Here is a 19,491-nt window from a genome sequence, read left to right as displayed (position 1 = left end):
GTTTTTGCGACAACGCCTTTTCGTCGATATGTAGTAGAATATTAATGTTTACCGTTTATGTATCACTGCTTTGAAATGTTTATTCTGCTTAGAAGTCTTAGAGTGCACCGACAACAACGTAATATTAGTATTCTCAGTAATCTCTGGCTTTCCCTGCTCGACTGTGTAGAGGGCGGCCATGTTTGTTTACATACGTCATTTAAAGGGATAGACGTCGTTACTATGGTTACAACGATACGCAGGAGGAGTTCAGCATAGACATATATAAATATATTATATAGATATATAAATATATGTATATGGAGTTCAGAACCTGAATCTTCAAGTAAGAAGATAATTTATTTGTTTCATATTTCATTTTGCAGAAGGATCATTATAAGGATTGTTTAATTGTACTATTATCATAATTATTGTATCATGATTTTCTGCATTTTACGTAAAATGAACTGTCCTTTTTATGCCAAGGTGAAGAACTACCATGAAGCCAAAAACGGCTTAAAAAACACACTAACCACCATGCTTTGCAGCGGAGAGACGTTACCTGTTGCCTGGCAACGCCTCCAAACTGACTCGGTCTTGGGGAGAAGGAAAATTGCAGAGCCATATTTTTAAAAATACGCTAAATACGAGCCAAAGTTAAGGTAATTACACTCTAGTCTTAGTTTGATACGGAATAACTGAACTAAATGTTCAGTTTTTCCGCTAACGCTTTATTTTGCTTTCTTATCACATCCACTGCCATTAAAGCTCAACGTCAGTTAGGTGAAGTTGCAAATACCTGAGAATAATACATTCCTATGTTTATTTTACAGATCTAAAACCTGAGCAGCAGATGACGAAATGTCGGAGGAACACACAGCCCCCGTTGGTGAAGAGGCTGAGAGCACACAGACAGCCTCACAGGAGAACACTGGAGGTAACGTTAGAGTACATGTAGCGACACTTACAAAGTCCCTCATTAATACTAACCTAGCTAGCTGAGGAGGACGAAACAGAAACTATAGAAGGCAAGTTGCGAAGAACTTGCAGTTATGATTACTGCCTGTTGAGAAGCTGACAACAAATGCACATTGCTGTCTGTGAAAACTTTAAATAACTTCAAAAGTCTATGAAATATGTCGAATAATTAAGGTTTTTGAAGAGCTGATGCTAAATATGCTTTGCTGGCTGTAGGCACTTTGAATAATGTCCACAATATTTAAAAGATGTGGAATATTTGAGGGTTTTTGAAAATGTCAAATACCTTTTGTTTTTTTTGTTTTTTAAAAAAAGTGTCGATTCCTAATTGAGATTAATATTTTGGTGTTTGAATGGAGTGAATATGTTGAAAAGTGGGCCTCCAGCATTTACAACCAGTTGAAGCAGATAAACTGAAGTACTGAATCGAGATTCAGAGTAAGTATTTAAAGACATGCACAATAGGTTACACCCACTGAAAGCAGATTGATTCTCAGTCAAATAAGAAATAAAAAGCAATGAAATTGTACCAGTAAAAGCAGACATGAAAAAAGTTGAAATGTCAGTTTAAACCAGCAGATCTGAAAAGCATAGAATAAAAATGGGTTGTTTTTTTTTTTTTGTCTTGTTTGTTTTACATTAGTAACCTAAACCTCTGATCTATCATAGATAAGAATAAGAATAATGTTTTTTTTTCTTACTGTCTTTCAGATGGGATATTAAAAAGTTTTAGAAATGCTCATTTGATGACTGAAAGCTGCAGTCAAATGTTTTTTGTCTCTCACAGGATTTGACAGTGAAAACCCAGTGATGGAGCAGGAGGCTGAAGAGGAATCTGAGAAGCAGCTTTGTCCAGAGAAGAACTACAAGTATGAGGAGCTTCACTCCAGACCGTTCATCACACCTGACTCTGAAATCCCAGAGAACCTTCTGCACCTTTCGTATCCTTCTTAAAAATGTGTTTTATGATCAGTATTCGGACCGGCTATAGTAATAACCTCCCCAGGAAACTTGTGAATATATGATATAAAACATAATGATAACAATACATTATTAATACAGTATTATTATTATATTATTAAGTGTTAATAGTAACATAAATGTGCAGATGATTGTTGTCAACAACCAATTGTAATAATGATAATTAAAGGACCTTGTGTATCATTTAAAAAAAATCCAAAATGTATCTTGTGTAAATCCTCAGTGAATCTCATCTTGACCCTTAATTCATCCTGCACTCAGTCACTCCTTTGGTTATGACAGCGGCCGCAGGGGGAACCTGCAGCTGCTGGATGACAGAACTCTGATCTTTATAGCAGGAAACCTGCTCATCCTGCTGGACATTTCCACCAAGGAGCAGAAATACCTTCGCTCCTGCAGTGGAGGAGGAATTGGAACCATCACCGTAAGATGTTTTTTTATTGATGACCACAGCATAGATCTATTCTACATGTCAGACCAAGCTGTAGTGTATGTAGCTTTTGAAACTATTATTCCTCACTGTTTTAGGCAGCTATTTGTTTAAACAGGAACTTTGCCAATTTTTTAACCAGCTTTGAATCACTTACATTTTGGTAGTATATGTAAATAAACAATGTTAAACTTCTCTGTATTTTGATTGCACCCAGAGCCCCCCACTCCTTTGCCAGCAAGTCTTCCAGGTGACATGTTTGATGAAGTGTTGTGTTTGCGGTCTTAGGGCAGTTGTTTGAACTACAGTTATTCCACATTTTGTATGGCCGTATCTACATTCAGAGAGTATTGTCAAACCCTTACCTCTCTCTCTTTTGGATTGAGAAATTCTGAAATGGTTTCAGAACCATATTTTAATGCACTGTTTAACTGGAATATAGAAAGATCATGAACCAGAAGTGGAGGTCATATTGTATATGTATCGAGAAAACGGAGCCTGAATAAACTTCGATCAAACATAAACCCATCCGAGCCAAAACCATGCACCAGCCAACTCACAGTACGTCACCCATCGGCAGTTCTTCTTAACCTCTGTAAGGGCAGATTGACTTGAACGATCTGCACTACCACAACATGAAGTATAGCTATGACAGAAATGTGCACAGACTTCTCTGTAATACATACAGATGACATACAGATACCCCATGGAAATGAATGGATAGCTTACTATAACTACTGGAAAAAAAAACAGAGAATGCAAGCCTTCAATATTTTGTCTTATTTTCCGTGTGTGTGTGTGTGTGTGTGTGTGTGTGTGTGTGTATGTGTGTGTGAAGGCACACCCTTGCAAGGAGTTCTTTGCTGTAGCCGAAAAGGGAAACTACCCGGACATTATAGTCTATGAATATCCCTCGCTACGTCCGTACCGCATCCTCAGAGGTAATTTTGACAAGGATGCGTTGAGTTGACCCCATTTTTCCAATGTTAAGTCTTTGTATTGCTGTTGATCATGTTTTAACCTGCATGTCTGTAGGCGGAACAGAGAAGGCATATAGCTGTGTGGATTTTAACCATGATGGGGAGCTGTTGGGCAGCGTGGGGAGCGCACCCGACTACATGCTGACACTGTGGAACTGGAGGCAGGAGGAGGTGATACTGAGCTGCAAGGCCATTTCTCAGGATGTCTACCGACTCAGTTTCTCCCCATACAACCCGGGTCTGCTCACATCATCAGGATCTGGACACATCAAGTAAAGGACACACTGAATCTCCCAAGAACCTCGCCAGCAGCAGTGACTTCCTGGAGTCTTGTCACTTTGAGATTGCCTTGCAACTAGTGAAGACTCCAGGAAATCACCTCTCCAAGCCAAGAAATACTCTGCACGTAAAACATCAGTGGTCACAGAAATGGCTTCAGATATCATAAGTTGAATGAATACAATGATATTAAATACAATATGTAAATTTTTTTTTTAAATATGGTGAAAAACCTTCTCTGCTTCTCAGGTTCTGGAAAATGGCTGGCACCTTCACAGGTATTAAACTGCAAGGTCTTATGGGCCATTTTGGGAACACTACGGCAACTGATATTGAGGGCTACGTGGAACTTCCTGATGGAAAGGTCTGTGCCCTGCTATTCTTACACACTTAGGCATGTTTTTTTGTACACAAGTCAGGAAGGTCTGGAAATTTATCAGACAAAACTTGGAGTGTACAGCCACGTTAGTGGCTCTATGAGGCTGTACACTGGCACAACTATGCTAACATCAGCTAATGTGCTTGCAATTACAATGTTGAGTGCAAATTATATTACATTTTTACCTGATAACAGTGCTGCAAAGTCATGTGATCATCAAAGTTATCATGATTCATCCTGTGGAGCACATGAAGCTTATTTTGCTGTAGAGTCTGTCAGTGAGAGAAATAACTGTTATTGGCTGTTAAGCTAAACGATTTGCATCGTCACCAGTACTATTTGTAATTTCATCATTTTCTTGATCAGAGGTGGCTTAAATAAGCAAGTGTGGTGTAAAAGAATAGTAGAAAATAGAAAATAGTAGCACTGTCGTAAAGTTATTTACTTTTCTGTTTAATGTGTCAATTCCACATAGTAGCTCTTCTGGAGTGTTCAGTTGCATCACATAATCAGCAGATGGAGTTGTCCAGTTACCATAGATGTATAAATTTTGTGAGCACTCATTGATAAAAAGATATATGTAATACATAAATATACTGGGAGAACTATTAAGTCCAAAAATACATTTTCACACTCTGTCTCCTCCTGTCAGGTGGTGTCTGGCACAGCCTGGGGCAACTTGCTGCTGTGGGAGGGGAATGGCGTCAAGGTGGAGATTTGCCGCAAGGGGGGAAGGAACTGTCACACTGGGATTGTCCAGCCTTTTACCCTAGAAGATGGACAGCTGATGACGTTTGGCTCTGATGGAGTGGTCCGGGTAAGACGCTGCCAATAGCAGAACTTTGTGCCTGTCAAATTTAAAGGATTCAAGAATAAGCCTGGCATTATTGTATACGTACATACGAGCAGGAGTAATGATCTGGATGGAGATTGTAATCAGTTTCAGTACAATCATAGTATGACCTTGTAACCGCCCCTCTGCCCACTGCAGGGCTGGAACTTTGAGAGCATTGACATTGCTGACAGTAGCAGTGACAGCAGCAGGTTTGAGATGGAGCCACTGAACGAGATGGTGGTGGGACACCACGTGCACCTCTCCTCTGTGGTTAAGAGCCCCCTGCCTGAATCCAACATTTGGTTTGCTCAGGTCAGACGGCACAAGTTCAAAGATTACCCATTCAAACCATTTGTGATACTGATAATCTCACCTTGATCAATCTTTCCAACCTGATCTCTGAACTTCTTGTAGGATTCCAGCGGAGCCATCTGGAAACTGGACCTTTCATTGACTTACACGGTGAGTTTCAGACACTGACGCCTTAGATCTTTATAGAGTTATTAAGTTAGTCTCTGTTTATCTCAGCCTCACATGATGCAAAGTACTCCAGTTGTGTCAACGCTTACGTCACGTTTTGTCCGTATGATTAGACTGAACTCAATCTTCCACACAAACAGGCTGGCACACATTCAGAGGGGCTCCTTACACAATCATGGATTTTTACCTTTAAACATTTAAAGAAAAGTGTTGTGTTTACTACAGCGACAACACAACAACATTTGGGTGTATGAGAAGAGAATAACCCATTAAAAACTGTAAAACTTTTTTTCAATTACTAGACAATATGACTTTTTAAATCATTTTTGTCAGCTGTCCTCTGACTCAGCACAATATGGCTGCCCTTCCACTGTACTAAACAAAACTGTGTTTAAAACACAAGGGAAAACACAGCTGTATAATAGTTTTGTTAAATTATCAATTTAATGAAAATCTAAGCGACATAAATCTACTCATACAGCAAAATTTCAATTATTAAATTGTCTGTGTTCAGTGTAATTAAACAAATTACTTCTCTACCAATGACATCTCCCCAGAGATTCAACAAGCCAATCAGTCCCACTTTAAATGGACAGATAGTAGTAATGGTCATATATAGCTATTATTGTCTAGTTCTCAAAAAAAAAAAAAAATACTGCAAACCATATTGTATCACCACATGTAATAAATAATGAGTGTGTAACGACATTGATGTGTGTCCTGTTTGTGCAGACTCCTGATCCGGAGTGCCTGTTTACCTTCCACGCCGGGCCGATCCGGGGCCTGGACGTGTCGAGGAAATCCCACCTGATGGCCACTACTGCTGCCGACTGTGAGTCACACATTTCCACGGCTGCACACATACCTTATGCAAACACACTGTAATGGGACTCTGTCTGCGTCTGCCCCTTGCTCTCCAGGTTCAGTCAAAGTTTTTGACTACCTAGCTAAAAGAGAACTAACCACCAGTCGCTTCAATCTGGGTGGAACTGCTGTCCGCTGGGCTCCACCTTTGGTGAGTCTGAATATATATCGTGCTACCGCACATGACGTATACTCACAGAGCACTGACCTGATGTTCGTCTTTAGGTCGACCAGAGTGGAGGTCTGTTGGTGACAGGCTTTGAGGATGGTGTGGTCCGGTTACTGGAGGTGTACAACCCTCAGAGGCTGCATGTGCTCAGTGGGCACTGCCGCAAAGGAGATGCCAGGCTGCGCCTCAAACAGGCCTTCAAACCCCATAATGCCCCAGTCACTGCTGTTGCTTATGAGCGAAATGGAGAGATCTTAGCAACAGGGGTAAGACCCTCTCCTGGAAATCTCACAGATTTGTCTATGACAGCCAAAGGACACAGCTGTTTGTCAAATGCGCGTTTACGTTTATGAGACACACTGTTGCGACTGTGCCTTTTTTCTTGCTATTGCCTTGCCCTCAGTCACATAATGTTATGAAACACTCATGGATTTCATTGGTTAAAGTCATTTCTGACACTAATAAATGCACAACGATTTCATAACCTACTTTTGATGATATCTAAATTGATTAATTTAATTTTTCTGGCTTCTCACCACTGTCTTCCCACCCAGAGCTCAGACAGCACTGTGTTTTTCTTCACGGTTGGAGAAAAATACAACCCCATTGGCTTTGTCCAGGTTCCCGGGCCGGTGCAGGCCCTGGAATGGTCGCCTCATTCCCACGTAAGTCTGGTCGCTGACCCACCTCTACTCAAATGTCTCTGATGGAACATTTTTTATTCAACCAATTCCTTCTTTATTTTACCCAGAGTGAATGCAGGCTGCTCATCCTGTGTCAGAATGGTCACGTGGTTGAGGTGCAGAGTCCTGACCCAGAGGCCCAGAGGCCGACCAAAACCTTCCAGCTGCCTGAACAGACCAGCAGATATTTCAGGTTCAGGAGCATCAAATCTCAAATTAAGGTCTGAGCTTGGTCTGCCTTCGCTTTAGTTTGTCGGGTTTTAATACCACACCATTTAATAGCTTTCATTGTAATTTTTGCATCATTATTGCTTCTTCTCTCCTCTTTACACTCGCACGCCATTCAAGTATTTTTCTCGCCTTCAATTCCTGGTGTCATAAAGTTGAGTTTTAAGGGATTGCTGCATGACAGCTAACTTCATATCAGTTTCAGACCATTTATGTGTTTTTGTGTACTTCAGAGAGAGGAGGAAATTGCAAGACGTCAAGCTGTAAAGGAGAAGAAGAAGAAAGAGAGAGAAGAGAGGATGAAAGAATCAATGCAGCTGGACACAGAGGAAGAGGAAGAAGAGGAGGAGGAAGAATTGCCTGCTCTCTACATCCCAAACCCTCCGAGTCCTCTCTACTGTGGCTTCTACTCCCAGCCTGGACAGTTCTGGCTCTCCATGGTACACACACACACACACACACACACACACACACACACACACACACACACACACACACACAGACATGATCATATTTTATTTATCATATTGATAAACACAATCATCAATGATAATTGGCCATGCTTATTTAAAAGACATTGTAAAACCTGAGATAGTGGAAAGAGGAACATGAAGAGAGCTGGAAGAGTAAAATAGTCTTACATACCTAGCTTGGAGTTTAGAAGAATAACTTAATGATGTTCCTCCTTGGTGTGTCAAAAGGCATTCTGGGGAAAACAGAACATGAGATGGTGAAGCTATATTAGGTAAGATGTATTTCTCCATTGTCTCTCCTTTGCAGGGAGGCTTCGACGCAGGTTATTTGTATCACTGTAAGTTCTCTGAGGAGCAGGACCAGGACCCAAAACAAAGACAGGATGAGCCCTTTGACTTTCTGCCTATTCAGAACGCGGAGAAGGACCCAATTTGCTCCATTACCTTCAGGTAAACTAGCAAATGACTGCATTCTGAATGACTGAATGAAACAAACGTTTTGTGCAGCTCTGCTGTGTTTCTTTTTTGCCTCTTTTTGGCCCACAGTTTTGGTACTTTACAGCACATTTACTGCCGAGTCCAGTCTCTTATCAACCCAGTTTTCAGCAGTGGCAGGCATCTATTTTCAGCAATTATAAACTTTGATAACCCACTGTACACTACCTGTCCACCACCAAACAGCAGGCAGACAAACAAAGTTAGTCAATAGATGGTGAAGAAAGTGGAACATTTAGCAGCTAAAAAGATAATTTGCATCCATCAAACAGGAGAGGGAATCAAGTTTTTGTGTCACCTAGTGGCCAAAAATTATTAAATGCAGCTTTAAAACTATCAGGAGTCATCACATGGAGTAAACTTTTTAAGAGGTAAAGTTTAGAATTGAAACTTTACCTGTTTTACTTTACCTGTTCTGCCGATCTGTCATGTTGGTGTTTCGTAGCTCCGACAGACAGCTGCTGTTCTGCGGCATGTACTCAGGTTGCATCAGGGTTTACCCCCTGCAGTCCGGTGACCACAGCCTCACCTCCATGCAGGCCTACTGGGCTCTCAGCGTCCACGACAACGAGTACGGGCACCTGTGGCACATTTGCTGTGGCCATGACGACCACTTTGTGCTGACGGCGGGAGATGACGGGAACATCTTCTCCTTCAGCCTGCTCCCTCCAGAGGAGCTACAGAAAGGCCTGCAGAAGAAAAGGGCCAAGGTTCCTTCACCCCGGGTCAGTCAACATTTTATCAACACTTTACTTTGCCTAGTGTTATGTCTGATTTATCATTGCACTCATTTTGGTCAGTTTAAAACCTAATGATCAAAATTCATACATCAGAACCAGAGTTATTGTTTACTCCACACAAAAAACAATGAAATAGAAATATCTTGTTTACGTGTTATTCTGATAACAGGTGGGTCTTGAGAATGAGGCGTTAGCGAAGGACATTGAGGACCCAGCAGCCTACAGGTGACTGTGAATAATCTGTTTAGGAATTACGTGTCTCTCTGACACTCTATTCTTGTCCTCTGGTGTGTCTTTCTGTGTCTCCATTTATGAAAATGACTTGTACATTAGAAAACAGGATTTTATTCTGTATTTTTTATTTAGATTTCTGACATTTAGCTACAAGAAAATCATGAAAGTTTTATGTCATCTAGCTTTCTCACCACTTACTCCCTCCAGTATAGAGACAGCTAAGCAGAAGCTGGAGAAGGACCGTCTGCGTCGGGAGGCCGATCTGAAGATTGCCGCGAAGCAGAAGAAGCTGGCTGAGCTCCAGAAGAAGTTCAAACAGCTGCTGAACAAGAACCAGAGTCTGCCGGAGCACGTTCGTCTGACACCTCAGGTACAGACACACAAACCTGGGCCACTCATAGTCATTTGGTTTGAGTAATTATGTATTTTTTGCAATTGGAGCTGCTGTATCTAGGGAAGTTTTAGAATAAAACTAAAAGACACACCCACAATTCAGCAAATCCTATTATGGCTCTGTTCAGTTGGCACAAATAGTATGCTGTCAAAGTTTAAAGATTATTGTACATAGAAACTGTGGGCCACAGCATTAAGATGGGAAAAACCTTATTGTTTTCGAATAACTCCAACAAATGACTCATCATCAGGATTTTAATCGCTTATTCAGAAATAATGAAAATTTGATGCAATAACCACCATTCACAAAATTTGTTCATACAATAAAATACAGTTATTTCAGTAACAAGGTTAGCCAAGAGTAATCAGGACACATTTATACACACTGTAGTAACCTGGTGTTTTAACCCACTAAATAAATTACCCAAAATAGGTCTAACATAAACAACAGAATCAAGTTGCAGTCAACAAATTATGATCCAACCTTTGGCAGCTAACTAAATTAAATAGAAAAAAGGCCTTGAAAATAGGAACTCCAAACCTATCAGAGAAACACAAAGAAAAACATCGATCATCACAGTCACCCCTCTCAGTAAGCAGCTAACTCAGCTACTTGCTACATAAATGTATGTCAATGCAATGTGTTTGTGTGTGTAGGAGCTGCAGCTTGACCACCGTTTCAGTGAGCAGACAGAGAGGGTGAAGGCCCAGCGAGTGAGGGAGGTCAGAAAGCTCATGGCCTGGGAGGAGGAGCGCTGCAGCATAGCACTCCGCAAAATTCAGGACTGGTACTGATGACACACACGCACACACGCGCGCACACATACACACACTGATTATGTATGAGTTTAAATGCTATACTTAACCGATGTTTGGTGTTGGTAGAGGTTCAGAGATGAAGTAAGCCAGCCTCCAGAATGAAACCCTCACCTGGATTTTTTCAGGTTCAGGGACTCTCTGGAAACCGTGGTCACTGTGGTCGCAATCAGGACCGACCACAGAGTCTACACCTACCGTCTTCCGGTGCTCACCGAGCTTTCAAACCAGCCTAGACATCAGAGCAGACCTGACAGTGATGCAGCTGCTGCACCAGAGCGCAGAAGATCCAGAGCCGAACCTGCAAATGACAGCAGCAAATTAGAAGGTAGGAAAGTGTCTGTATGTTCGTTTCACCTGCCAAAGACGTGTGACCACTCACCTGTGTGTATCCTCCAGAGGAGGAGGTGTTGCGCCAGCCGAAGGCTAGACCAGCTGGCGTAAAGCTCGGGAATCGGCAGGTTGAGAGGCTTCGAAGGGTTGCAGAGAAAGCAGAACAAGCTCGAGCCAAGATAGAGAAGAGGAAACAGGAGTGGGCCCAACTGTGAGTATCATCACCTGGGTCCACTGGGCTCGAAATAGGAGCCAGAGATGACATTCTTTGTTTTCTTTCATGCTCATCATGTTTCCTGTATTCTTTTAGAACCATTGTGATCCTGGTGTAAAACTGTGATGGATTGTTGGTGTCTCAGTTATGCAGAGAAGCCAAGTGAGAACTGCGAGGACCCACAGGATGTACAGGCCATACGTGAAGCCAAAGAGAACATCGGGGACTTGAAGCTGAAATCTGCCAAAGACTTCACGGTGCCCAAACACCTGAGGATGAACACTGAGAGGAAGAGAGCGCAGCTGATTGGCCTGGAGGAAAATGTACATGCAAACACACAGACACACACACATACAGATCTTAAAGGTCCCTTATTGTGCTCATTCTCATGTTCATATTTTTATTGAGTGTCTCCTAAAAAGGCTTTCAATTAACAATTTGATAATGTCACCATTACGAAAACCGTGACATTTAATAAACAAGACAACAAATTGTATAATATAATATAATATAATATAATATAATATAATATAATATAATATAATATAATATAATACAATATAATACAATATAATATAATATAATAATCCATAATGGAAATAAATGCTAGTTATGCAAAATATAGCATACATAGTATATAGCTGTACAAGGCAAGATTTTATGTTAAAATTATACTTGTCTCTTCCTCTTAAAAACTCAGAGAGCAAGAGAATTAAATTCAGTTGGTTGATTGATTAATTATTTGATTATATGATCAGAAATTGTATTGATTTTGATCAACATATGATTTATTGAGGACACACATCTCTGGTGTGAGGATTTCTTCTTGGTTCAGTTTTATGTCTGAAAAAATGAATATCTTCAGGTTTTGGTCAGACAGAACTAAAAACTAAATAAACTGGGGTCTGGATGGGCATTTCTCCCTTTTAAGAAAGTGAATAGAACAATTCATTAAATATATATATATCTATATATATATCTATATATATATATATATATATATATATATATATATATATATATATATATATATATATATATATACGTACACATATGTAATTATTTTATAGTTGCATGCATAGCAGATTCATATAGTAAGTCTATCTGCCCCTTTAGATCCGTGGGAAGCAGACAGAGATGAATGAACGGATCATGGCACTGCGGGACTCCAAAGTTCGCCTGGTGTCTCAGTTGCGAGCTCAGGCTCAGCAGGTTCAGAGGGTACAACGGCGTCTTGCAGCCCATCTCCGCCGCCCTCCACCTGTCCTGCCCAATATACTACCAGAGGAAATCCCAGAGAAGAGGTTGCACTACAGCAAAGCCACCCTGGAGCGATACCGGGTTCTAAGGGAAAAGAGGTACACTAACCTGGCTTTACTTTGATCCAAGTTCAGACACATACTAAAGTTGGGAGTTAAGTGATCATATGACTTAAACCCATCTAACACAGCTAAGCTCATAACAGAGCAAGAGCCTCAGATTGTTTTCAGTGTTTTTTTATTCTCTAACAGCCTCCAGACCATGGATCAAGAGGAGCAGGAGGGAGTTATGACTCTATTGGAGCAGCTTGAGAAACAGATGGAAGGAGAGGAAGGAAAAGAGGAGGAGAGAGGAGAGGAAGGGACTCCCAGCCTGTTAGCTTCATCTGTAGCCAGAGAAGAAGAAGAGATGGCTGTAGAGGAAGGAGCAGAGCTGAGCGACCTGGAGAAGGAACTCAAGACGGAGGAGGAAATCAGACTGCTGCACGCGCAGGACTGTCTGCTGGAGCAGGTCTGTTATTTTGCCCATGAAATGATGAATCTTTGATCAAAACATTTTAAATGTGTAATCGTAAAATCATATCCCCTGGAATCTACTGAGCTTTACAAAGAGATGTTAACACTCTAAGACTGTAAAATCTATGTGTGTTTTTTTTTTTCAAATTATCAGATGGAGACCTCATTGTGTGAGTTTGATGCAAAGCTCCGGCTGCTGCGTCATGAGAAGCTGCGTCTGGACTGGCAGCTGAAGCAGGCCGACCTCTGTCAGCTGACACTCTACCAGGAGCTGATGTTCCTCCAGGAGTTCGAGAGGACAGAGGAGAGCCTGCAGGAGAAGCTCAACGAACAACTTAAGGAGGAGAGTACCGTAAAGGTGGGAGACAGTTTTTCTAACTGTGGTATGAACCAAAGTGTTTACAATAGGTTTCAAAAGGTTTCAGTTCAATTCTGTGCAGGATGAAGATCAAAATGATATGAGAAATTGAGTAGTGGTAAGTAACTAAGCTTTTAACTCCACTGCGTTTGTCTGACAGCTGTTGCTACTAGTTTCAGATTAAGATCATGCTTAAAAACATATGATAAGCTTTCACATTGATGCATCAGTTTCAGCAATCTCATACTATGTGATAATATATCAGTCTCTATACTTCAACTGATGATAGTTTGAAAGGGATTTTGCATGCAGGACACCTGTAATTCAATATTTTGTGTTGTTTTTACTGCCACTGGAGAATTTGAGTTTGATATTAGTAGAGACAGAACGATTATAGTCTGAGGAAAAGTCTCACTTTCAGTTTCACACGTATAATACATTAATTTATTTCACTACAGTATGTATCAAAGCACATGTACAGTTTAATCAGAGGTTTAATTTGATTTTGTCTCCACAAAATGTAGCTGTTGTCTTTCAAAACAACAATACAAAATGATGAATAGTAATAAAGAATTTGAGATGTTGGACCTTTAATTGGATACTGTGAAGTATTTCAGCATAGAATAATCAGTTAATTGCTGTTTCCTGACCCAGAAGTAATATCGAAGTGGCTGACAGCAATGCTTGCTGCTCACGGAAACATCAGTCGGACTGTCTCATTTATCACTAGCTAAAACTTATGCCATCAGTCAGATCAAATCATTATTCACTTAACAATGAATTACAAAGCAATATAACAATATAACTGACAGTATAACATCATGTAATTCTTTCATTAAAATCTGTTTCTATAAGCGAAAGAGTTTTCAAGTGAACCATGGCGTGTGATTTTTAACCTGATTAACAGACCTGAGAGCAGGCCAGGGCACTGAGGGCATTTCTACACAGGTGGTGCCGAGACAGGTGAAGTCCTGTCATGGTTCTGTCGTTTGAGAATTGCGAGATTCCCTGATGTCTGTGTTCCCCCCAAGTCTTCCACTCACACCTGCACTGCATCTCCTTTTGTTAGCCTATATTTCAGGTGTTTCTCCAGCCTATGAGCTCCTTCCTTGATCCTAGTGCTGTTCCATTCAGTACCCTCACCTGTGCTGCTCCACGTCACTCTGCCCGCAGCTCATCCCCTCGTTAGTTTTGTTATTTGCTAAGTCCAATCCTTAGTTCGGTTTTCATCAAGTCATCTGTTGTGTGATCCCAGATAAACCTTCATTCACTGCACTTTCTGTCTGCCCTCTCCTGCATTTGGGTCCACCTCCTCTGCATTCATCGTTAAACGTCTTTTTCAGTCGTCTGTCTGTCTTGTGTGTGTTTGGAATTGCCATTTTTATCAATTCAGGTGTCACCACAGGCTGTGTATCGGCTCATGTTCCAGTCACACAGTATATTTGTAAATGCTAGCTGATGCATATAAAAATTGCTATATCCTTAGGCTATATCAAGATACTGAAAATCTGTGTGTTGGTCCTGCCAGAACACGGCTGAAGCTGCTGCTGTGTAGGCAGGATTACAATAATATGTGTGTATGTTAATGCAGGTGATTTCCTTCCTCAGATGGCTGTTAATAGATCCTCATGTACTTTGTTCGATCCTCCTCTCCCTCTTCTGACAGATTAAGCTGGAGGAGTGTAATGAAGAGCTGGAGCTGATGCAGGAAGAGATAGTCAAGCTGGAGAAGAGAAAGAAGACCCTGAATTCTGCTTTTGAGGCGTTGCTGGGTTTGGAGAACAAGTTTGAAGAGGAGCTGACCAAAATCTTCAAGAAGAAGATAAAACGTGTTAAGAAGAGCGAGCAAACAGAAAGTAAAGGTGGGGTGAAGGAACACAACTGTACAATGTACAATGGGTGATGCTGTCTGTGTGTGTCAGTTGTTTTCCCTGTGTCCTTCGTGAGCCGAATGTGTGTTTGCAGAAGGAGAGGAGGACAGTGATGGAGACTATGACTGGGATATTGGTGACCATCATGACAGCGATACAGATGAGGAAGAAGCTGCTCAGGACTGTGTTTGCCCTCAAGGTAAGTATTGTGGGAGAGAGAGGATTCAGATCTTTCACTTTTCACCGTGAAGTGGAAACTTTTAATTCTTAACTGTGTCGCCGTCAGGTACTACAGGATGTTTCAAAGCATTCAGCATAAAACCCTGAAAAACTGTCTTCAATGATCGATAGTGTACCTGCTGTGAAAAGATAAATTCATATTCGCAATTGGCATGATAGATGTGCTCCCACCTGTAGCTACTGTGTGTATTGTGTCACATTGTATTACATTTGCTCAACTGCAAGTATGAATCTGTGTGTGTGTGTGTATGTCTCAGGCTGTGACCGCGACCTATTTGAGGAAACACTGCAGATGCGTGAGCGTCGGCTGGAACTGGAGGAACTGCTGGCAGAGAAGAAGAAGAGCGCTGAAGCTCTTAAGACGGAGTGTGACACCCTCGCCAAGAAGGTCGTACTCCTCTTCTCTCTGTCTTCTCATTTCAACATTCATGTTTATGTTACCATGCGCTCATTTTGTACCACATCGTATTGTGTGTGTGTGTGTGTGTGTGTGTGGTGGGGGGCGGATTTCTTGGCTCTGCAGAAGAAATCTTTGAGGAGCAAGTGGAAGGAAGCCAGGGACAGCTTGGACAGAGATAAACAGCAAAAAATGAATGAACTGGATGTGGTGGTTCCTCTCAGACTGAACCAGGTAAGTCAGATATTTTGATGGTCAGGGATAGATCTTGATGTCATTAGGAATGTTTAAAAGTTCTTATGTGTAGCTTTCTGTCATTATATTTCACTGGGGTTGTTGCACGCAGTTTTCAGGTGTTTCAAGCCCAAAGAAAGCATAGACAAGTGAAAAAGAAGCTTAAATTGCAACCACACAACTCTATATTTATTTTTGAGCTGATCTCAGGCAAAACGAGCCCAGATTAAACAGAAACCAGAGCAGAGGAATGGTATCCTGTAATTGGTGCCAAATACCCAAAATCTCAAATAAAGGGGAATTATTTTTATACACTCAGAGCAACTCACAGAGCAACAACCTCAGCCTGTCAGTGGTTTTAGATATTTGCAGAGGTATGCGCTCTTCTGATTGCCATTCTAGTTCCGTCATTTTATAATCTCATGCAATTACTCTCTGTCCCTTTCTGTTCCTTCCACATCCCCACTTGTCTGCCAGATTGAGTTTGTCAGTAATGGCACGGTGCCATCTGACCTGAGCCCAGCGTTGTTGCTGGACAAGGCGGAACTGACCCGGCTACAGGAGCGCACCGAGCAGTTGAGCCTGGAGAGGAACGAGCAGAGAGATCTATACTGTCAGGCCCGCCAGCATCACGTCAAGCTCATTCATGACCGCAAGGATACGGAAGCTAAGATCCACAGTAAGCTCTGTGCAAGCCAGCACACCATCCTAACTTGTAAAAATCAGATGTCTTATGAGATGCAACAGATGAAAACAAATCCAGATGTTTGTCAGATAAAGTTTTTCTACTGAAAGGTTGCAAAGTAAACCTCTCCTACCGGTTGTTGGATCATTGACGGTGCCAGAATGTGACATTCTTAGGTATTGATCTGTGTGTTGGTGTGTGTCTGTATGTGTGCTGCTGCAGCTCTGGAGGAGCAGTGCAGCCAACTGATGATGAGGAAGTTTGGGAGGCTGGTGGATCTGGAGGCTCTGATGACCCTGTCGGGAAGCAGGACGCTGGAGGAGCTCAAGCAGGAGAAACTCCTCAGAGAAGCTGCATATGCCAAGGAAATCAAACAGTGGGATGTAGGCCTACCCTGTGTGTGTTTGTGTTTGTGTTTGCGTTTGTGCGACTTTGTGAGTGTACACACACTACGACAAGTGTTAGCCATCTGTACCGCTGCCTTGTTTTACTCTAATCTCAGACTCATTTTTTTAACATCTTTTTTTTTAACAAAAACAAATGTTTTTTTTTCTTAATGTGTGTTTGTGTGTCTGTTTGCGTGTGACATTCAGGCAAAGGTAGACGAGGCACGTCAGGCTCTGTTGGAGGTGACCAGGTGTAACACCGAGCGTCTCCTCAGCATGAAGAGCCTCTTGGACCAAAAGAAAGAACTGGAGAATAAACTCAACGCGAGGCAAAAGAAAAAGGTTCTTTCTGTTCATTTTATACAAAACATTAATCAAAGCTTGGATCCACAATGTCAGTTAGATATGATATAATTCATATGATATTACCCTACTTATTTTTAGGGCTGATTCACATCAGCAGCTAGTCTCAGCCTCTGTCAAAACAGAATTTCAGATACCTCCTGAACCTGCAGGGGGCGCCAAATGATTTTTTTGGACATGAGGTGGTAGACGAACTCCAAAACAAGCTGCTGTAACAGATGACGCAGTGCTCTGATATATCACCTAATTAAGTGGTTATTGCTAACATTTTAGCAAACACGTTTTGCATCCATTATCCATTTTCCTCATGAGCTAATGGCTAATTTGTCTGTCTGTTGACAGGTTTAGCAGTTATTCTAAGAGCTTGTTAATGTGCTTCAGCGGAAGTTTCTGCAGCACAGTACACAGACGTCTGTGACAGAATTTAAACAGAATTTCTGGTCATATCCTAAATATTACCCCTTTAACACTCATATACTGTCACATGGCCAATAAGTACAGAGGATTAATACAAAAAATAAATCACGCAAATGTCAGAAATGCTCCAACATGAGACTCTCACCTGTTAATATTTCCTGAATTCCAGATTACATGGATGTAAATAGACTATTCTGCAGTTTATTGTTTGGGTCACGGGTGTACCGAAAAATGAAGGTGCATACTGAACTGACCGTCCTGTACCAAATGACTCAAGAGAATGCGGTTTACTAAGAGTGTGGTTACACCTCTACTGATGAAGTGTCCTTCTGTTCTTAGACTTATACTTCAGTATCCCAAGGGGGAATTACTTTTCAAAGCATCGTACCCATCGGACATGCAACAGACTGATAACTGCATGCCGTCACAGCTGTCTGTTTGTGTGTGTGTCCAGGGCCAACAGTTCCGGGACAACAGGAGACGTGAGGACCAGGAGGAGATTCAGAGGCTTCAGCAGCAGGTGAAAATACAATCGCAGCAGGCCGAAGAGTTCAGGAGAGAGATCTATCACCTCTCCCTTAAAGGGGTCCACGTCCTGCCCCCCAACCAGGCCCAGAGGCCCCGGCTCACCCCTCTGCTCACCTCAGCACACTGCACCCACACAGCACCAGGTCGTCCTTCCCAACAGGTTAAAGCCCAACAGTCACCCAGCAAACAAGAAGCTAATTAACTGAGGACACACCAGAAAAAAACATACAGTTAGAGAGAGAACTCTGCTCAGTGACAGCACTTCCTTATAAATTATTGTTATTTTTATGATTCAATAAAATTGAGTGAATTTGCTTCAGTTTTTTGACTACTGTTTTCCTTCATTCAAAGGTATTTGTCTTAACTCAAAGCTTTCTACTGGTCTTTAAAATGTGAGTGATTTACATTTTTGACCCCCATGACATTTCTTCTCATGTCATCCTCAAGTAATTAATACTGTACTATTTTAAAATCGATCTTCAAAAGAAACAGGCAACAAAGAAAGGGATACTAAAAGTAGAGTATTGTGATAAAATCTTGGTGTCAGCTAATTGATCCTTACTAATATAACTATAATATCTTTGAATTTCAACAGTCTAACTGGTGGACAAAAGTTTATTTGTAGAATTCATAAAATTATTTTATAGAATGCCCCTTTTTAATTTATTAAGCAAGAATACAATGTTTTGAGCACAGGCTGCTCAAGTCTCAGGCTCTGAGTAGCAACTGTGAGACTGGACGTTGTTACTGGGAGGTGCAGTGGAGCAGATCAGGCTGCTCGGCTGCAGCTGCCAGAACAGGAGAGTGTTTGGAAACAATGAAAAGTCCTGGGCATTAGAGTGTTTGTCCAAAAGCAGTTACATCTCTGAAACTATCGCTCTCCTCCACAGAGTCCAGACCACATTCACCAAGCTGCTCTGCTGGACACTCAGAGCAGTCTTGTCCCAGGAAACAGCAATTATTAAAACATGTTTCCACAAATTAGATAAAGGTTGATTCACTATGATGAATGCTCACTGAGTAATTACTCCTAAACAAACATTTACACATACGAGACTGTAACCTTTGTTCTTGTGCATACTGCCCTATTTGTTCTATATTTGCACGTTTTCCATTACATGTCCATTATACAGGCATACCTGTATATTGATATATCTTCTTTTTTTAATCATAGCTGTTTATTTAGCCACACACACTTTGTCAATGTGTTCAGTGAAGTGTAGTCTGAACCGTTCTGATTCGTCAGCAGGGAGATGGATTTCCTCTGCAGTGCG

The 19,491-nt window shown here is 41.4% G+C and overlaps 1 protein-coding gene across 3 annotated transcripts; it reads left to right on the top strand.

Moving 5' to 3' along the window:
- The first annotated feature begins 208 nt into the window (after positions 1-208).
- Positions 209-18,539, top strand: LOC119029600 (cilia- and flagella-associated protein 44). Of its 3 annotated transcripts, none has more exons than XM_037116537.1 (36): positions 209-325; positions 528-641; positions 813-916; positions 1,745-1,898; positions 2,200-2,362; positions 3,207-3,309; positions 3,404-3,620; positions 3,877-3,991; positions 4,659-4,823; positions 4,998-5,153; positions 5,256-5,303; positions 6,054-6,153; positions 6,242-6,336; positions 6,411-6,620; positions 6,909-7,019; positions 7,106-7,258; positions 7,499-7,705; positions 8,046-8,188; positions 8,679-8,958; positions 9,143-9,198; positions 9,415-9,577; positions 10,258-10,388; positions 10,545-10,744; positions 10,816-10,960; positions 11,109-11,286; positions 12,080-12,321; positions 12,475-12,733; positions 12,893-13,096; positions 14,763-14,958; positions 15,062-15,166; positions 15,465-15,595; positions 15,731-15,838; positions 16,316-16,517; positions 16,746-16,906; positions 17,117-17,251; positions 18,144-18,539. In XM_037116537.1, the coding sequence occupies exons 3-36, from the start codon at positions 841-843 to the stop codon at positions 18,417-18,419; spliced, it is 5,388 nt and encodes a 1,795-aa protein (XP_036972432.1). In that variant the 5' UTR covers positions 209-325; positions 528-641; positions 813-840; the 3' UTR covers positions 18,420-18,539. The 3 variants fall into 3 exon arrangements, 2 of the variants coding, with proteins under 2 accessions (XP_036972432.1, XP_036972430.1); XR_005078034.1 differs by having other exon boundaries at positions 236-325; positions 466-641; positions 16,746-16,919; positions 18,144-18,281; XM_037116535.1 differs by having other exon boundaries at positions 238-325; positions 466-641.
- The last annotated feature ends 952 nt before the right edge of the window (positions 18,540-19,491 follow it).

This window comes from Acanthopagrus latus, chromosome 12 (assembly GCF_904848185.1).
Source record: "Acanthopagrus latus isolate v.2019 chromosome 12, fAcaLat1.1, whole genome shotgun sequence".
Taxonomy (NCBI): Eukaryota; Metazoa; Chordata; class Actinopteri; order Spariformes; family Sparidae; genus Acanthopagrus; species Acanthopagrus latus.
This window is presented reverse-complemented; position numbering and strand designations above follow the sequence as displayed.

What these genes read in the sequence shown, in the direction of transcription:
- LOC119029600 (XM_037116537.1), top strand. Translation starts at nt 841, where the DNA reads ATGTCGGAGGAACACACAGCCCCCGTTGGTGAAGAGGCTGAGAGCACA. An exon ending in GAGAACCTTCTGCACCTTTC is followed by an intron (nt 1,899 to 2,199) that starts GTATCCTTCTTA and finishes TCCTGCACTCAG; the next exon opens with TCACTCCTTTGGTTATGACA. An exon ending in AGGACTGTCTGCTGGAGCAG is followed by an intron (nt 12,734 to 12,892) that starts GTCTGTTATTTT and finishes TCAAATTATCAG; the next exon opens with ATGGAGACCTCATTGTGTGA.